Source organism: Theropithecus gelada, chromosome 20 (genome assembly GCF_003255815.1).
Source record: "Theropithecus gelada isolate Dixy chromosome 20, Tgel_1.0, whole genome shotgun sequence".
Classification (NCBI taxonomy): domain Eukaryota; kingdom Metazoa; phylum Chordata; class Mammalia; order Primates; family Cercopithecidae; genus Theropithecus; species Theropithecus gelada.
Window position 1 is genome coordinate 42,198,527 of NC_037688.1, and position 19,881 is coordinate 42,218,407.

Genomic DNA, 19,881 nt, shown 5'->3' on the forward strand with positions numbered 1-19,881 from the left:
GACCTCAGGTGAATGAGTCCCTCTGAGCCTCAGTTTTGAGGAAATGGGGACAAAAGCAGCCCCTGTTTCTTATGGGTGCTAAGAATTAAATAAGCTAGTGAACACGAACGTGCCTGGCCCCAGCAGCTCCGCAAACATCCATTAAATCTGAAGGTGATGATGACTGCCTTTGTTTTTACAACAAAGGAAAGAACTTTGTAGGACAAATCAGAAACCAAACTGTTTTTTGAAAAACAAAAAAACATTTATTTCTGTAAACTGTCTGAGCGCAGAGATGTTCTTTACAATCCCAATACAGTACAGATTTCTTCCCCAAAACGAAATGAGCAAGGAAAAACAGAAAAAGAGCTATATCAAATGTGCTCATGAAGAACCAAGCCAATCTCATCTTTCTTAAAAAACCAAACAAAACGATCCTTTTGAATGCGTGGTGCAGGCCTAGGATTGAAGCCACAGGCTTCTGGGGTGCTGTGAGCCCCTGGCTTTGCTCAGCTCACAGCTAGCGCGGCGGGCGGAGCAACCCTTTCGCCGAGTCATCCTTGCAGCTTGCACAGAAGCTTCCTGAACCTAAGGGATCTGTTCCCAGCTCTCCTTAAATTCCCAGTCCCCACCCTGGGCCTCTCTCCCTAACGTTCTTGTCGCTTTGGGAGCCTCTGAAGTGAACCCTGAAATACTCCCTCTGTCAGCTCTGGGCTCAGACCTTTGCCCTTCTCTGTGTCACAAGGAAATTTCAGTCAAGAGGTTGGGAACAGGTGGTTTCAGACCGTGCAGCAAAGCTACTGCCAGGCAAGTTTTAAGGCAAATTTTATCTCTTCTTATTCAGTCTGAGCCAGACCTAACCTTCTCACCACCGAGCAATCCTGCCTCTGCTGGACATGCAACTTAGGCAACTCTGGATGGAGGTGGGATGAGGGAGCCCAGGGCAGATTCCAGGAGGTCTGGGCCTGACGAGGGAATGGACGTGTGTGCTTATGAAGGCTGCAGGCACCGGGCGCAGCTCCTGGCCCAGCTGCCCCTCAGTGGTACACAGGAAGCAGGGCCCAAGAAAACTGAGATGGCAAAACAGGCCTGGGCTCTGGAAAGCAACGTGAGGTCATACAGATCTCACTAGGCAGACCTCGTGGCATGGAAGAGAAATGCCAGGAAAAGGGGTCACTGCAGGAGGCACCTCGGATCTGATGGCAGGCAGGACCTTGCATCAAAATGATTTTTCTTTAGAACAAAAAAGAGGGGGAGAAAAGAAAAAGAAGATCAAAGAAAGAGGTTCCATGAGCGTCATGAGATAGGACACAGCAGGGTTCTAAGGGAAGCAGGAAGGTGGGGGCTGCGGACACAGGGTGGCGGGCGCTGCCTCTCATGGCTTCTTTTCTCCCTGGTGGGCTGGTGGGCTGGTAGCTGAGGCCGGCGGTCCTCTCCCCCGGGGAGCAGGCAGATGACTTTGGCAAGGGGCGGTGCGGGGGGGGGCTGGGGTTACTCTGTCTGGGCGTCGTAATTGGCTCCCCCCGCCTTCTTCAGCTCGTTCTTGATGAAATCTTCCTCCAGCTCCTTCCGATCACTGATCACAAACTCCTTAGCGAAATTCTGTTAAGAACAAAGGAAAACACAGTGTTCCTATTAAGAAGGAAGGGACAGGATGTGAGGGTGGCTCAGGCAACACACTGGGAAGCAAAGCACTGAAAACCCTGGCGAGGGATGGAAATGGAAATTCAGCAGCAGAAAAAACCTGACTGGGGAGGAGGGAGTGAGGCAGATCTGATGCTGCATCTTCCCATGTCCGTGGGGACAGCCCGAGGAAGCTGGGGCTGGAATTTTGGCTGTGTTACCTTGGCCAAGTCCCTTCAATTCTCTGTGCCTCAACTTCCTCATCTGTAAAAAACATCTTGTCAGGAGAATAATAGGTCATGAGGTTGGAAAGGCAGATGGGTGTTCTGGTAAATGTTTAACACCAGGCGCTCCAAAAAATAATAACAATAATAATAAAAGGACAAAAGCTCAGATTGGTGTCTTTTGCCCATTTCCATGGTGTAAATAGTCCCACAGTGGCTGATGTCAAGCTATCAAAGTGACGTCACCATACATGGAGGTGGAAGGAGACAGGCGTAACTGGCTCTTGCCAGCTGGGACAAGCAAGCTTCAGCCACCAATGTTCCTAATGATGCAGGAGCCTCCAGTCCTGGGTCTGCCATGGGCTCTCCACCCGCACTGAGTTACACAAGAGTAGAGGCTCTGCCTTCATTCAACAAATACCATCCAGGCTGTGGGGCTACAGGGCTGAGCAAAATGGATACAGTCACTCTCTCCTCTTGGAGTACACAGGTTTCACCCACAGAACCTGCAGGCACCTATGGTGCACTCAGTAAACACTTGTGGCATGAATGAGGGAAGCAGGTGACCTGGCTTATCAGACAGCCCTATGCCATGATGATACACAGTTACTGCCATATGTGGATCGTAAGACTTTAACAAACGAAATTTCAGGATGATGATGGACAGCTTGACAAAAAAAAAGCTATCAAAACCACAAATAACAAGTCTAAAGGTAAGAAAATCATCCGCATTTAAAAAAAAGCCCATAAGGAAATAACATAAACAATGACCATCATTTTTTTTTCTTCTTGAGAGAAAAGCCTATTGCCCAGGCTGGGGGGCAGTGGCGCAATCTTGGCTCACTGCAACCTCTGCCCCCAGGCTTCAAGCCATTCTCATGTCTCAGCCTCCCGAGTAGCTGGAACTACAGGCGCCTGCCACCACGCCCGGCTAATTTTTGTATTTTTAGTAGAAGCAGGGTTTCGCCATGTTGGCCAGGCTGGTCTCAAACTCCTGGCCTCAAGTGATCCACCCAGCTTGGCCTCCCACGGTGCTGGGATTACAGGCGTGAGCCACCACACCCGGCCAACCACAATTATTAAGCATTTCTGTGTACCAGCACAGTGCCACGGTACTGAGAATGACACACAGTAGTAAATATGAATCATGGAAGGTGGAAGGAACCCCTATGTCCATCAACAGAGGAGTGGATTATCAAAACACGGTCCGTCCACACAATGGAATATTCCTCAGCCACAGACAGGAATGAAGCACTGCCACATGCAACTATATGGATGAACCTCGAAAACCGGACACTGAGTGAAAGAAGCTAGGCATGAAGACCATATATTGTCAGCTGCCATTGGTATAAAATGTCTAAAAAAGGCAAACCCATACAGACAGAAAGCAGACTTGTGGTTACAAGGAGCTGGAGATAGGAACAGGAAATGATAGAGACATTCTAAAATTGGGATTGTGGTGATGGGTGCACAACTCTGCAAATTCACAAAAAAGTACTGAAAAAGTACACTTAGGATGACTTGCTTTTGTGGTACACACATTATACCTCAATCAAGTTCTTTTTAAAAAGGCCCGTAAGGTGATCAGCATTATTTCCATTTTAAAGGTGAGAAAACAAAGGCTGGAGATTACAATGCTTGTCCAAGTCAGACAGCCAGAAGGTCCAGTTGACGCCAAAGCTGGCATCTTGAAAGAGCCACCATCTCCTTTGGGATGATGAAAAAGTTTTGGAATCAGACAGAGGTAAGGCTTGTACAACACTGTGAATGTTCTGAAAGTCACTGAATTGTATACTTTAAAATGGTTTGGGCCAGGTGCGGTGGCTCACGCCCATCATCCCAGCACTTTGGAGGCCCAGGCAGGCAGATCACCTGAGGTCAGGAGTTCGAGACCAGCCTGGCCAACATGGCGAAACCCCATCTCTACTAAAAATACAAAAATTAGCCGGGCATGGTGGTACATGCCTGTAACCCCAGCTACTCGGGAGGCTGAGGCAGGAAAATTGCTTGAACCTGGGAGGCGGAGGTTGCAGTGAGCCAAGATCACACCACTGCACTCCAGCCTGGGCGACAGGGCGAGATTCATCTCAAAATAAATAAATAAACATACAAATAAAAAGGTTCATTTTATGTTATTTGTTAATTGTCCACCACAATTAATAAATAAAAAGCAAAAAAGTCACCATACCACCAAGAATGATGAGCCCAGGAACATCCTCAAGGTCAAGCTTTACAATAAAAAGACAAAACATTTGGTGTGCAAAGCCACTGAGAACACTAACAAGGTGGAGAAGGGGAGGTTAATTTTTATCAAGCAGCTCATGTGTGCCAGGAACAGCCTCACTCATGTTCTCTTTCAGTCCTCAGTATATTAGCTTTATTTTATTTCACTTTTTGAAGATAAGACTCATAGGCTGGGCTTGGAGAGACTTGCCCAGAATGACAAAAACACCCTTTAGATCCTTTCTGTTCCCACCCCACTATAGTATGTTACTACGTGTATGTGATCAGTGCAATGAAAGAACACAAGTTGGATGTAAGAGCCAGAAAGGAGAATCGAGAATTAATGCATTTCTCAACCCTGAGCCCCACAGCATGAGGGAGGGGCGGAGAGTGTTCAGAAGGAGGAAGCCAACAGCTTAAGATGCTTATAGAAGAAAGTCCAAAGTTCCTCTGCTTTGTGATAGCTATATGTGGCAATCTACAGAAATAAGAACACTTGAAGTTTGAGTCGGTTAGCTATTAGAAGATTTAGATTAAGAAAAATAAGTTTGAGGGCCAGGGATGGTGGCTTACGCTTGTAATCCCAGCACTTTGAGAGGCTGAGGTGGGCAGATCACGAGGTCAGGAGATCGAGACCAGCCTGGCCAACATGATGAAACCCTGTCTCTGCTAAAAATACAAAAATTAGCTGGGTGTGGTGGTGTGTGCCTGTAATCCCGGCTACTCGGGAGGCTGAGGCAGGAGAATGGCTTGAACCTGGGAGGCAGAGATGGCAGTGAGCCGAGATGGCGCCACTGCACTCCAGCCTGGCAACACAGCAAGACTCCATCTCAAAAAAAGAAAAATAAGTTTGATAAGGTCTAAGAAATCTAAAATGAAAGATACATGGTGCTAGGCACAGGCCAACCTAAAACCACAAGTACTTAGATAATCAAATTATAATGAAACAAAAAGCAGCAAAACAGACAGCAGATCTAGTAAAACATAACAATAAATGTAAATGAACAAAATTACCTTTAAAAATGCTATGTTTCAAACTACAAAAAAAAACCTCAAACTTTGTACTACGTACCAGAGACATGTTTAAAATCAAAAGATTAGCAGAAAAATGATTCCAAGTTATACAAACAAAATATATACAAAAGCAACCATATGATCTCTGAAAACGTTTAAAGCCAACTGAATCTCACAAGATAAACAGGGTCATCCTGCAACTTGCTAACCCTCCTGGCTCAGCCAATGTTCTTTCCTCTCTGCTAGGTACAAAAGAGAATGGAAGGTTATTTTCCCTGTAGAAGGGCTGTTTTTATTATCAGTACTTAGAGAGGCCTTAAAAACCAAGTTGTCCAGCAATCCGATTACTGCCAAAAAGCAAAGAAGGGTTAGAAAGCAAGTGTCTTAACACACTGAACTGACTCACACCTAAAAGTCCTGTATTCATATTTCATTTCCAATTTATCCTCAGGGGAACACAGAGAGTTAGATTGTGCAAAATTGAGTCCTCCCTCATTCCTTACTGCTTTCCTTTTCTTTTCTTTTCTTTTTTTTTGCCTCTTTCAATGACCAAGAAAGACAAAACTTTAAACAATTCTGAAGCTACAGTGACCGTGGCCATGCTGTAGGCCCCTTTAGAACAGACCCCAGATTGTCTGTTCGGAAGAATCCTGACATACTGCCTCCAGGGGTGGGCTGAAGACCTTGTATTCAGACATGAGCCTATTGGCTCCCTTCACCTTCAGTCTGGCTGACAGCTGGCGCATTTGGCACTGCTCCTCTCCTCACACAAGAGCCCCCGCCGCATGGCTGCCAAGGTGTACAGCCTGGGACTCACTGCAGCCCACGCTGGTGCGAAGCTGAGCAGAGAGAAGGGATGGATGGAGGACACTGGAGGGCTGGGCTTCCTCTGGGCCTTACCATTGCCATGGCCTCATAGACAGCAGGGCTGGTGGTCCTTAGAGGTCATCTCTTGCCCCTCAATTCAGAAGGGGAAACTAAGGCTCGGTGAGTGACACCATGAGGCTGGTTAAGTGGTGGTCATCCCCCAGCCCACTGCTCTCCACCCATGCACCTGGGTCCGCTCGCCTCTCCCCTGTGCCCATCGGCTTCCCAACCCTCTTCGTGTCTCCTCCTCGTGCTGCTCCTGTGTCGTGTCCACCCCTTCCTCATTCTTTGAGCCTGGTAGTGACTCCTAGCACCTTCCAAATAAAGTGTCTGCATCTCAATCCAATTATCCCCCTGGGACTGGCTCCCCGCTGTCACCTCACTGGCAGACTGGTCATGTACAGGCCCACTGCCTAGACGTCCCGTGGACACATGGGTGAGACAGGCCTGTGACCAACAGTGGTCAGTTCTCTTGGAGCCAGAGCTGGACCCCAGCCTGCTCCAGAGTGGACACCAAGCCGCTCCCACCTTCTACAGGGCCAGCACCAACTCTGCAGGGGCCCAGGTGGTCAGGCTGCATGGAGGGGGTACTAGCAGGCCTCCATCCTACACGGGGTGCTCCTAAGCCCTCAGAAGCTTACAGAGGTGAGCCAGCACCTCCCATTCAGTGCGTGGACTCCACAGAATGTCCCCAAAATGTCTGACCTGAGCCTCAGCCCACAAACCAATTCAAAACAACCTCAGCACCCCTCCACCTCCACGCCTTCCAGCCGCTCCCGCAAGATAAGGGAGTCGCAGGCACCACTGGGGAGTAGGTTTCATTGGAAGTCTTCAAAATGAGGCAGAAGCCAAGCGAAAATGGCACTGGGCAGATGGAGTCTGACTTGGGAGCAATGCCTGAGACTGGAGGGAGCCTGCGTGGAGCAGCTGAAGTCTGCCTCGCACCTGAGGCTGGAAACCACAGGGAACATATGTATGCAGAGTGTGGCCACCCCTATGCCACACACACCTCCTCACAACACAGCACTCGCCAGCACCCACATGCCACCAACACCCACGGGGCCAGGGGCAGGTGGCAAGATTCAGGAGGTAAGTCCTTCATCAGCAGGAGACTTCCAGGGCATAGAGCAATGCGGATACAAACAGAATTTTAAATTTTCTTTTTTTGAAACTCAGTCTCACTCTGTCACCCAGGCTGGCGTGCAGTGGTGCGATCTCAGCTCACTGCAGCCTCAACCTCCTAGGTTCAAGCGATCCTCCCACCTCCGCCTTCCTAGTAGCTAGAACTACAGGCACAAGCCACCATGTCCAGCTGATTTTTGTATTTTTCTGTAGAGATGTGGGTTTTGTCATGTTGCCCAGGCTGGTCTCCAACTCCTGGGCTCAGGCGATCCACCCGTCTTGGCCTCCCAAAGCCCAGAATTTTGAATTTTCTTTCTTCCCTTTTTTTTTTTTTTTTTGTTGTTGTTGTTGTTTTGAGACAGGTCTCACTCTGTCACCCATGCTGCCAGGCTGGAGTGCATTAGTGCAATCTCAGCTCACTGCAACCTCCATCTCCTGTGCTCAAGCAATCCTACCGCCTCAGCCCTGGAAGCAGCTGGGACTACAGGTACACACCACCATGCCTGGTTATTTTTTCTTTCTTTGTAGATAACAGGGTTTTACCATGTTACCCAGGCTGGTTTCAAACTCCTGAGCTCTAGTGATCCACTTGCCTTGGCCTCCCAAAGTGCTAGAATTACAGGCAAGAGCCACTGTGCCTGGCCTGGAATTTTCAATTTTCTACTAGCCACAGTGAAAAATGTAAAAAAGAAACCAGTGCCATTAATTGTAATAGTATTTTATCTAATCCAATATATGCAAAATATTGTCATTTCCACAATGTCATCAATGCTAAAAGTTACTGACGAGGTCCTTTACATTCATTTCTTTTGAACCCAGCCTTAGAAACGCTGTGTTCCCTCCAGGTCTACGCACACAGTGATATGGCCCGGTGCACTTGAAGTGCACCGGCAACAGTGCAGGTCTAGACAGAACATTAAAGAGTCTGAAAGAATAATGTGATCAGGCAAAGAGAATCATGAATTACAGAGCTTAGAGCCCATCTGAGGGGGGTGGACATCTGCGCCATGTCCAGATCTGGGTGGTGGCTTCAAAGGTAGGCACCACAAACATTCAAAATACACAAAAACTTGGGCCAGATGCAGTGGCGCACGCCTGGAATCCCAGCACCTTGGGAGGCCGAGGTAAGTGGATCACCTGAGGTCAGGAGTTCAAGACCAGCCTGGCCAACATGGTGAAACCCCATCTCCACTGAAAATACAAAAAATTAGCTGGGCGTGAGAGGCAGGAGAATCGCTTGAACCAGGGTGGTGGAAGTTGCAGTGAGCCGAGATCACGCCATTGCACTCCAGCCTGGGTGACAAGGGCGAAACTCTGTCTCAAAAAAAAAATACACACACACACACACACACACACACACACACAAATTCATCAAGTAGTATTCCTAAGATCTGTGCGTTTTACTCTGTGTAATTTGTTTCAGTTAAACAAAATAGTGAAGGGAGGTGGTGGGGCGTGGTGGCTCGTGCTGGTAATCCCAAGCACTCTGGGAAGGCGAGGAGGGAGGATCGCTTGAGCCCCGGAGTTCAAAATCAGCCTGGGGAACATAGTGGGACCCTGTCTCTACAAATAATAATAATATTATTAATAATAATATATAGCCAAGAGTGGTGGTGTGCTCCTGTGGTCCCAGCTACTTGGGAGGCTGAGGCAGGAAGATCACTTGAGCCTGGGAGGTCGAGGCTACCGTGAGCCATGATCGCAGCACTGCACCTCACCCTTCAGACCTGCCATTGCCTCTTCATTACGCAGAGGACCAGCAACAACCCAGAGAGGGGACACAATTCATCTCAGGGGACACAGCAACTTCCCGGCAGGGCCCTGGGATGCGTTCCTGGTGCCAGCCCCACTTTCTCCCCACATCCCGCCTCCAGAGGCTGTTCTAGACTGCCAAGCCCTCGAGGTGGCTGCCACAACCTGCCAGAGACTGCACGGCAACGTGTGTCAGTCTGGGGGCACTGGCACCTGTGGCTGAAGAAAGCTCTTTGTTTTGTCGAGGAGCTCGGTGCTGCTCTCTCATCGCTGCCAGACAGGGAACTTCTCTTTTCTTGCCAAAGCAGGATTTTTTCCCAAAGGCCTCATCCACCTAAGTCTGACTCCAAACGGCTGAAGCTGCTTGAATGGTTTGGAATTATGCAACCAGCAAGTGGAAGACAAGTTTTTTTTGTTTTTGTTTTTTGAGACGGACTCTCACTCTGTCGCCCAGGCTGGAGTGCAATGGTGCCATCTCGGTTCACTGCAACCTCTGCCTCCCCGGTTCAAGTGATTCTCCTGCCTCCAACTCCTGAGTAGCTGGGATTACAGGCAACCACCACCACGCCTGGCTAATTTTTGTATTTTTGGTAAAGACGGGGTTTCACCATGTTGGCCAGGCTGGTCATGAATGAAGACAAGTTTTGTCCCTGTGACCTTTCTCAAGTGCTTATACATTCATGTCTCAAAGATGCAAAACAACCATGCAGCAAAACTTGTCTCCACCTTTCTGAGGAGGGTAATACAGCAGAGGGCACGGGTTAGGTACGGGGACTCCGTACAGAGTCTAGCCGTCTATTTGCAAGGCTGGATTTTAAAGTGCATGTTCTCCTATCTTGGTTTTAAATCATCCTTTTCTTATTTATTTATTTAGAGACGAAGTTTTTGCTCTTGTCACCTAGGCTGAAGTGCAGTGGCACAATCTCAGCTCACTGCAACCTCTACCTCCTGGGTTCAAGCGATTCTCTTGCCTCAGCCTCCCGAGTAGCTGGAATTACAGGCACACCCCACCACGCCCTGCTAATTTTTTGTATTTTTAATAGAGACGGGGTTTCACCATGTTGGCCAGGCTGGCCTCGAACTCCTGACCTCAGGTGATCCACTCACCTCAGCCTCCCAAAGTGCTGGGATTACAGGCGTGAGCCACCATGCCCAGCCCATCCTTTTCATTTTTATTTTTATTTATTTTTATTTTTTGAGGCAGTGTCTCGCTCTGTCGCCCAGACTGGAGTGCAGTGGTGCAATCTCAGCGCACCACAACCTCCACTTCTGGGTTCAAGCAATTCTTCTGCCTCAGCCTCTGAAGTAGCTGGGATTACAGGCATGAGCTACCACAGCCAGCTCATTTTTGTATTTTTAGTAGAGACAGGGTTTCACCATGTTGGCCAGACTGGTCTCGAACTCCTGGCCTCAAGTGATTCACCCACCTCGGCCTCCCAAAGTGCTGGGATCACAGGCATGGGATCACACCCCACCCCTTTTCATTTTTAAATGGCTCCCAACTGCCCGGGCTTAAACCCCAGCATGCTGGGAGTAGGTTCGGGCCAAATACAAACAGGCACCGTTGTCCACAGGCATCTCCAGTGGCCTGAGCCTCCCTGGGGACTCAACCTCCCTAAGCCGGAGTCTCCTCATCTGCAAATGGGGACAACAGCAGCTTCACATCCTAGGGTTGCTGTGAGGGTCATATGAGCATAAAAGGGGCTTGCACACTTGATGAGAATGCCTGGTACAAAGCGGAGTGCTCTACAGTCAGAGAGAATGTTCTACAGGACTGTGGGCTCACCTTCATTCTCAGGATCGTTAGGGGAATTTGAGATATAATGAAGTTCCCTCAGTCACTCAGAGTGAAGACACAGGCAGTAGCTGATTCCTCTTCTCATTCCTAACGTTTACTTTGTAACGAAGGGAAGTCCCAGGAATTCCTTGGAATAACCAAGTCAGTGAAACTGGCAGAGAGAAGATGACAAATCGGCTGCAAACTCCAAAGCCAAGCCCAGGGTTAGCTTCGGGGGAACCGGGAGGCCTGTCGGGGTACAAGTGTAGGGTCTGCTACTCAGGAGCATTTGGGCCATGAGGATATTCCTAACCAATGCAGAGAATGTGGGTGCAGGGGAAGCTCCGGGGAGAAAACATGAGTGGGGGTTCTTGGGCAGTTCCATTTGTGAAGTCAGGAATGTGTATTTCTATGAAGTGGGGCCCAGGAGAGGAGCTGATCTTCACTGTATTGAAAGACAATGAAAGCAACACAATTTGTTCTTCCCACGAACACATGTTAGTAAACACTTGAAGCCAAAATTCTGGTACTTACTGGTCTCTCTGACAGACTGAGAATAGAAAAACAGAAGCAGCAGGCTCTAAAAATGCCCAGAAGGCAGTATTTAATGGCTCTGGGCCCTGGTTTCCACCTCTGTGAAAGAAGGCGACTAGACAACAGGGTCCCCCAACCTTTCCCCACCGGTCATCCAGGGATCCTATGCATAAACCTCCAGAGCACATGGACATGGGACGAAGTTCCACCAGGGACACCAGATCCTAAGGCAATGGGGAAACCTGGCATGCAAAAGTCAGCTTTGGGATCAGAGCATGGCTCTCACAACAAAGGCTGCAGGCTGCCTTCAGGTCCATCCCAAACCCTCGTAACAAGGTGTGGGGGCTAGAATCTCCCCTCCCGCAGGCACGAGATGGCGCCGGGGATAGACAAGACACATGCTGGCCACATGAATGTGTCCTTTCCACAAGTGGGTGATGATGACTTATAAAACAAAGACCGTGGACTGCTGAAGAAAAGCAGCCACAGTCCCCAGCACCCTGCATCTTGCTAGGCGACAAGGCAATCTCCAAGGAACGGTAGCCAATTGAAAACGCACAGCCATGAAACCCACTGGGCACTCACTGGGCGCCCGCTGCCAACCCCACCGAGGCCCCTACACCTCCCTCCCACAACTAGTCAAAGTGCTTAAAAGATTGAGGTTTTAAAATCTACCAGCAAGGCATCATTTACTCAAAAGGAATGGGTTCTTTTTTGTTTGTTTTTTGAGACAGAGTCTTGCTCTGTTGCCCAGTCTGGAGTACGGTGGTACCATCTTGGCTCACTGCAACCTCCACCTTCTAGGTTCAAGTGATTGTCCTGCCACAGCCTCCCAAGTAGTTGGGACTACAGGTGTGCACCACCACGCCCGGTTAATTTTTGTATTTTTAGTAGAGACAGGGTTTCACCATGTTGACCAGACTGGTCTTGAACTCCTGATCTCAGGGGATCTGCCTGCCTAGGTCTCCCAAAGTGCTGAGATTACAGGTGTGAGCCACCGCACCTGGCCGGAACAGGTTCTTATAATAGGCATGAGTCATCACAGATAAAGTGAAAAACTAACAGATCAAAATGGTACTGGCTAGGGTTTGACAGATTCAGGAACAAAGGCACCCAGGTCAAACCCTCGCAGTTCAGGAGTGATGCAACCCTGCTGTACTGTGAGAAAACAAAAGCCAAGACAGAGGCACACGGCTGTATTTCAGGTGGACACAGGGTAACCATCTAATGAAGATGGAAGGCATGTGTCCCAGAAGCACGCTGTGGAGTCCCAGAAGCACGCTGTGGCGTCCTAGAAGCACGCTGTGAGTGTTTTTGCCAAAACCAAATAGGGGCAGCTGTTCTTATGCCTGGATCCATGACCCCGACAGAGCCCCCGACCTCTTCAGCATTTGGGCAACTGCCTGGGGTCTAAGGCTCGGCTTTCCTGACCACAGAGATTTACAGAAGCCCCATATGCACCTTGCCTAATTTCTAACTACAGCTTCATCTAGACCAGGCATGGAAAGCATGCGGGAAACATTCTCCTCTCTCCAGTGTCCACAGCTGACATCACAAATTAATCATGGCACTTTCCCCACCGAGTCCAGGCTTAACCTCAGAATCCCCCTTAACCCAGAGCTCCAAATAGCCCAGGCTTATTGATCAGTTGACAAGCTAGAGATTAAATCCAGGTTCAGATCTTCAACTTCTGCCCCATCGAAATTGGGCCCAGCATTTTTTATTCCTCAGCCACATCCATGTTTGGGGATTTTTCCCAAAGAAGTAACAGAATTTTTTTTTTTAATGATAACATACATACTCAAAGATGTTCATTGCCGGTAAATACCAGGCTGTTTCCATTTTTTCAGCAAAAGTTGGAAAAGTAAGTAAATAGTATCTATGTAACACTTCATATACGCCAGGCACCTATACATGGTATCTTACTGAATTTTCACAATTCCATGAGTGAGATATTATCGTACACATTTTTCAGATGAGAAAATTGAAGACAAGGGAAGTGAAGTAGCCAGCAGATCACAGGATTCACTCCACGCCAGGGAACTCACCAGGTGGAGGAACACACACAGGCATGCATGCACACACAGATATGCACACACACACACACGCAGGCATGCACACACACAAACACAGATATGCACACACATGCAGGCATGCACACACACAAACACAGATAGACACACACACCCCCACACACGCAGGCATGCACACAAACACAGATATGCACACACACACCCCCATACACACACGCAGGCATGCACACACACACAAACACAGATATGCACACACCAACACACACACACAGGCATGCACACACACACACACAGATATGCACACCCCCCACACACACATATGCAGGCATGCACACACACAGGCATGCACCCACACAAGTGCACACACACACAGGCATGTACCCACACAGGTGCACACACACACAGGCATGCACACACCCTCCCACACACATACATGCACATGCACATACAGGCATGCACACACAGACATACAGACACGCAGGAATGTGTCCACACAAACGTATACACACACAGGTGCATAGAAACACAGGTATGCACACACACATGCACATTCAGGCATGCATATACACATATACACATGCATGCACACACATAGACACATGTGTGCATACACACAGATGCATGCAGTGCACACACAGGTATGCACACACATGCACATCCAAGCATGCATACACGCATGTACACATATGTGCACACACATCCACACTCATACACAGGAGTGCACACACATACACATATATACACACAGGCACACACACATCCACTCCCACACCCAGGCATGCAGCACACACACACCATACACAGGTGTACACACACACAAAATGGGTATCACAGACTTACATATGTTGTACTACATCCACTTACAAAATAATATTTGGCCATTACAGTAATAAAAACAGGCTGGGCACGGTGGCTTATGCCTGTAATCCCAGCCCTTTGGGAGGCGCAGGTAGGCAGATCACCTGAGGTCAGGAGTTCACGACCAGTCTGGCCAACATGGCATCTCTATTAAAAATACAAAATTAGCTGGGTGCATTGGCATACCCCTGTAATCCCAGCTACTTGGGAGGCTGAGGCAGGAGAATCACTTGAACCAGGAGGCAGAGGTTGCCATGAGCTGAGATTGTGCCACTGCACTCCAGCCTGGGTGACAAGAGCAAAATGCCATCTCAAGAGAAAAATTATAAAAACAAAAAGCATTTATGAAATGTCAAGAGAAAGGACACAGGCTGTATCTCTGCTCTGCTAAAGGCTGTGGCAAGGGCTCCATGGGAAGGGGCAGACCCCTCTGTGTGAGGTCGGGGGTAGTGGCTGATCACTTAGCTCCTGCATTTTGTCGGAACCCTTTGGGCAAACTACAGCAACTTAGAATGAAACCACCATGGGTGAAGACTAAGCATGTGTGCTTGTTTCGTAAGGGAATCTCATGAGGCAAGATGTCCGGGAACAAAGAATGCCAAGAGGTGGACAAAAGCGTGCAGGGAAGGGGAAGAAAAGGCAGGGAGGAAAGACACTTGTACACAAGGGCAAGATTGACAGTGCAGTGAGCCTTCGGCCTTTCAGGAAGGCTGGGAAACATGCCCTTCACACACAAAGACCTCTCCAGATTCATTTCTTCAGGTTAAGACCTGTACATGTTCGAATGCTGCATCCTCACGGCACAGCGACTGCATACCGTGCTAGCGACTGTGTGGGGAATCACCGCACCAGAGCGTCCGGAAGCCAGCTGCTGGCAGGTGCCTGGGGCAGGTACCAGGCTAGGGCAGGCTGGCACTGGTCTGGAGTTTGGTGGAGGGCAGCCAGGTCACAGCCTGCTGGGCAGAATTCTTTGCTTATTAAGGTGGCTTCACATACATCCCAGACCCAAACCTAGGATGCAGGGATCTCCTTCTTTCTCCTAAGAGATTTTTTTTTTCTCTAAGACTTTTTTTTTGAGACAGGGTCTTGCTCTGTCATCCACACTGGAGTGCCACTGCATCCTCACAGTGGTGTGATCATAGCTCACTGCATCCTTGACCTCCTGGGCTCAGCCTCCTGAGTAGCTTGGACTATAGGTACATGCCACCACGCTTGGCTAATATTTTTATATTTTTTTGTAGAGGCAGGGTCTCGTTATATTGCCCAGGCTGGTCTGGAACTCCTGGGCTCAAGCAATCCTCCCATTTCAGCTCCCCTAAGGGCTTTTAACCTCTTAAGTAAAAGATCCACAAAGCAGACCCATCGCTCTTCCGTTTCAGATCTTCCCAGGGCTCCTCACTGCTCTCCTGTTATAAAAGTCCCACATTGAAAGTGGCCTCCGGTCCCCCACCATCTGACTTCTGCCTGAACACTCACCTTGGCTCAAGAACTAGTCCTCTCTAAGCCTCAGTTTCCTCATCTCTACATTGGGGTCAGTATAGCCCCCGGCTCATGGATGAATAAGCCTGGCCCTCCCTATGCAGTACCTGATCCCACCATTCTCAGGCTGCACGGGAGCTTCTGAGTTTTCAATTGTGCAATTCGTGTTTTAAACATATATGACATGAGGCCGGGCGCAGTGGCTCATGCCTATAATGCCAGCACTTTGAGAGGCTGAGGCGGGCAGATCACCTGAGGTCAGTTTGAGACCAGCCTGGCCAATGTGGTGAAACCCCATCTCTACTAAAAATACAAAAATTAGGCTGGGCGTGGTGGCAGGTGCCAGTAATCCCAGCTACTTGAGAGGCTGTGGCAGGAGAATCGCTTGAACCCGGGAGGCGGAGGCTGCAGTGAGCCAAGATGTCACCAGTGCACTCCAGCCTGGGCAACAGAGTGAGATTCCATCTAAAAATAAATATATATATATATAAAATATATGTAATATATATTACATATATTATACATATTTATATATGTATATATAAATATTTATATATTATATATGTTTATATAAATATATATTTATATATTTATATATACATGTATTTATTTATTTATATATATATATATGTATGACATGAGCAACAAGAAGCTCCCCCAGCCTGAGCCCAGGCCCAGGTGAAATGCGTCAGGCCAAAAAGGCCCTTCTGGTTATGCAAATACAGAGTCCACGCGTAAACACTCCACATGGAAATACACAGCGGAAACCCTTTGAAGGCAACGGGCGGCCTATGGATGGTCCACACAGTCTAAGTGGTAACTCACGCTTTGCAGAGGGGAGCAGCAGCCTCATAAATCTCATCCCATGGAGGGGTGTAGGTTCTCCCGGCTGCCCCGGTCAGCTCTCACTCCTGCTTTCTCTCATTTTTGTTGTTGTTGTTGAGATGGAGTCTCGCTCTATCTCCCAGACTGCAATGCTGGTGGCACAATCTCGGCTCACTCCAACCTCTTCCTTCTGGGTTCAAGCGATTCTCCTGCCTCAGCCTCCTGAGTAGCTGGGATTACAGGTGTGTGCCACTATGCCCAGCCTAATTTTTGTATTTTTAATAGAGACGAGGTTTCACCACGTTGGCCTGGCTGGTCTCGATCTCCTGACCTCAGGTGATCTGCCCTCCTTGGCCTTCCAAAGTACTGGGATTACAGGCGTGAACCACTGCGCTCAGCCTCCTGCTTTCTATTGAAACAGAAGCAGAGATTTGAAAATTTCAACCTAGCCCCAAGTCCCCTGAGTGTAATTAGCTTCCACAATTTAATTTAATGCAGAGAACAGTTACTGAGCATTTATAAGTTTCTGTCCTGGTAATACCCAAAGAGCCTACATAAGCAGATTCATTTCTTTTTATTTTTTTGAGACGGGGTTTTGCTCTGTTGCCCAGGCTGGAGTGCAGTGGTGCAATCTCGGCTCATTGCAACCTCTGCCTCCTAGGTTCAAGCGATTCTCATGCCTCAGCCTCCCGAGTAGCTGGTAGTTGGGATTACAGGCACATGCCACCATGCCCACCTAATTTTTGTATTTTTAGTAGAGACAGGGTTTTACTGTGTTGGCCAGGTTAGTCACGAACTCCTCACCTCAAGTGATCTACCTACCTCAGCTTCCCGAAGTGCTGGGATTACAGGCATGAGCCACTGTGCCCAGCCCATTTCTTAATTTTTAAAAATTATTTAAAAATAGAGATGCAGTCTCACTATGTTGCCCAGGCCGGTTTCAAGCTCCTGAGCTCAAGCAATCCACCTGCTCCAGCCTCAAAAAGTACTGGGATTACAGGCATAAGCCATGGCGCCCGGCCTCATTTCTTCATTTCTTACCCTTTGTTATGTGCAAACACACAGTAACCTTCCAGCACTAGCAGTACGATTCACAAAGCAGCCATGACTTCTGCCTTCTAGGAGATTATCTCCTTGTTAGTTACTTAATTATAATTCCTTAATTATAATACTATCTAGACCATAGAAGATACAGATGCAGGCACAATTAATTCTGATTGAGGCTGGTAGGAGAACGGGGTAAGAAATCAGGGTTTTGATAGATGAACAGTTCACCGGGCATCAAAATGGAGAAGCCCTTTTCATACCCACTGCTTTTCTTTAATCCTTCCAACCACTCTGTGACATTTTACATTCTCCTTTTCCTAAGTGAAAACACAGAAATTCCAGTGATAAATACCTGCCCAAAGTCCTACGCCTATGAGCTGATGGAGTCAGAATATCAACTTGAGCCTCACTCCCCTACATGCCATAACTTTCTCCATTTTACACAGCCGCGTTTTTTTAAAGCAGGCACAGAGCAACAAAGTTCACTTTCCAGTTTAAAGGTTCCACCATCAAGGAAAACTGAGAATCAGAAAATTTGAAAACTAATTGCATGGGCAACACGAGTCTACAAAAGGAGTGTCCAGCCCTGCTTACGGCCTTAGAACCTCTTCCCTGGTGCCAGATGGTTTGGGAAATGTGCAGTGTGGTGAAGTGGCCGTGTCGGGGCGCTGAGCCCACAGCCTGGATTCCAGGCATAGCTTTGCCATGTCCAAGCACCCGGACCTTGAACAAGTTACTCAGTTTCCTCGGATCCCAAGCTCCTCATCTATAAAACAGGGAAAGTGGCAGACCTGGCCTCGTGAAGGAAAAATGACTTAATACACGGAAAGTCCTTCAAAGAGTGTCAGGCACATAGTAGGGCCACAATAAAACTACTGTTATTCATATTATTGCCACATTGGTACCCAAAAGAGGCCCTCAGAGGGGAGGGGTGGGTAAATCTAGTCCCAGAAATTAAGCCGATCCTGCCCCTAGGGTTTATTTTTATTAATTTATTTACTTATTTTTGAGACAGGGCTTTCCTCTATCACCCAGGCTGGAGTACAATGGCACAAACACAGCTCACTGCAGCCTCCAACTCCTGGGCTCAAGTGATCCTCCCTCCTCAGACTCCTGAGTAGCTGGGACTACAGGCATGCAACACCACGTGCCAGCTAGTTTTTTTTTTATTTTTAGTAGAGACAAGGTCCCACTATGTTGACCAGACTGGTCTCCAACTCCTGGGCTCAAGCAATCCTCCTGCCTTGGTCTCCCAAAGTGTTGGGATTACAGGTGTGAGCCACTAAGCCTGGTTACTCCTGGGGCTGCAAAGCCATCAGAACAGACTCCAATTGGCTAGTTCACACCATCCCTGGCACGTCGTCCTTCCCACTTCCACTTCTGCTTCGAGGCAGCACCCTCTGATGTCCTCTGTTCCTGACCCTGAAAGTTGAGCTGCACGCCCTCTGGATTCCTGGCTCTGTGAATGTTCATATTATGTTAAAGAATAAATAAAAGGATCAAGTGAATGAGCCCATTCTGCAAGACAAGCATGATGCAGCATTGACCAAGCATGGCTCTAAATCAAGAGAGCCTGGCCCTGGCACATCGCAGGTCACTACCAGTGGTCACTGCATTGTCCCCACAATCCTGCAGAGACACGAGAACAATGGGACCGAGGTTCTGTCCTGGGCACCAGCCGGGTACTTCTGTGTGGCAGACAACAGCTGTGGCCAGCCAGCCGTGCGTGCTGTGCGTTCAGCGCATTCCCCGGACTCGAGTCTGGGCGTCGCAATCGCCCCACCCAGCTTGCCTGGCAGCCCCTGCTGCCCCGTGGCCTTGCTGGCATTTGTCTTGTTTTGTCTTGTTTTCCCTCAGCCACAGACGCCTCTCAGTTTCTCAGGCTCTGAATACAGACTAAAGAGGATCAGAGTCGAACTTCACTCCTAATTCTCCCAGGCTCTAGCCCCAGCTCTGTCACTCATTAGCTGTGGGTTTAGAGCAGGTCCTATCACTGCTGTGGGCCTCAGTTTCCCCATATGCTGATGCACCTGTGTGCTGGCCACAGGTGAAGTATGAACTTTTTGAGGTTAGCGCTGTCAAGTGTGGGTGAGGCCAGACCCTTCCTGTGTGGCTGATGGCTGTGACTTTGGCCCAAGCCATTTGTAAGACAACTGGCAATATTGGCGAACAACAAGATTCATGCCCTGGAGCTCAGCATCTGTATCTAGCATCTCCGAAGGAAATAATCTACAGTGTAGAAACATTTCCTGCCCAAACTGTGCATCACGGGGTTGTCTAAACGGAAAACTGGAAATAACAGCTATTACTTCCGGGTCCCAGAAATTAAGACATTGTTCTAAGCACTTTCCCTATATTTGCTCATTTAATCCCCACCACGACCCTACAAGGCAGGCACTATATTACCCTTATTTTACACTTCAGGTGACTGAGTCCAGAGAGGGTAAGCCATGTGCCCAAGGTCACACAGTAAGTGATGGAACTGAAATTTGAACCCACGCCATCTGGCTCCAAAGTCCACTGT

At 48.5% G+C, this 19,881-nt stretch overlaps 1 protein-coding gene across 1 annotated transcript in view; it reads right to left on the reverse strand.

Moving 5' to 3' along the window:
- Nucleotides 1-222: 222 nt before the first annotated feature.
- The window catches only part of COTL1 (coactosin like F-actin binding protein 1), a 52,558-nt gene continuing 32,899 nt past the window's right edge, over nucleotides 223-19,881 (reverse strand). The window contains exon 4 of the mRNA XM_025369766.1: nucleotides 223-1,581. Within this exon, the coding sequence (XP_025225551.1) occupies nucleotides 1,471-1,581 (111 nt within the window). The 3' untranslated portion in view covers nucleotides 223-1,470. The remainder of the gene's footprint in view (nucleotides 1,582-19,881) is intronic.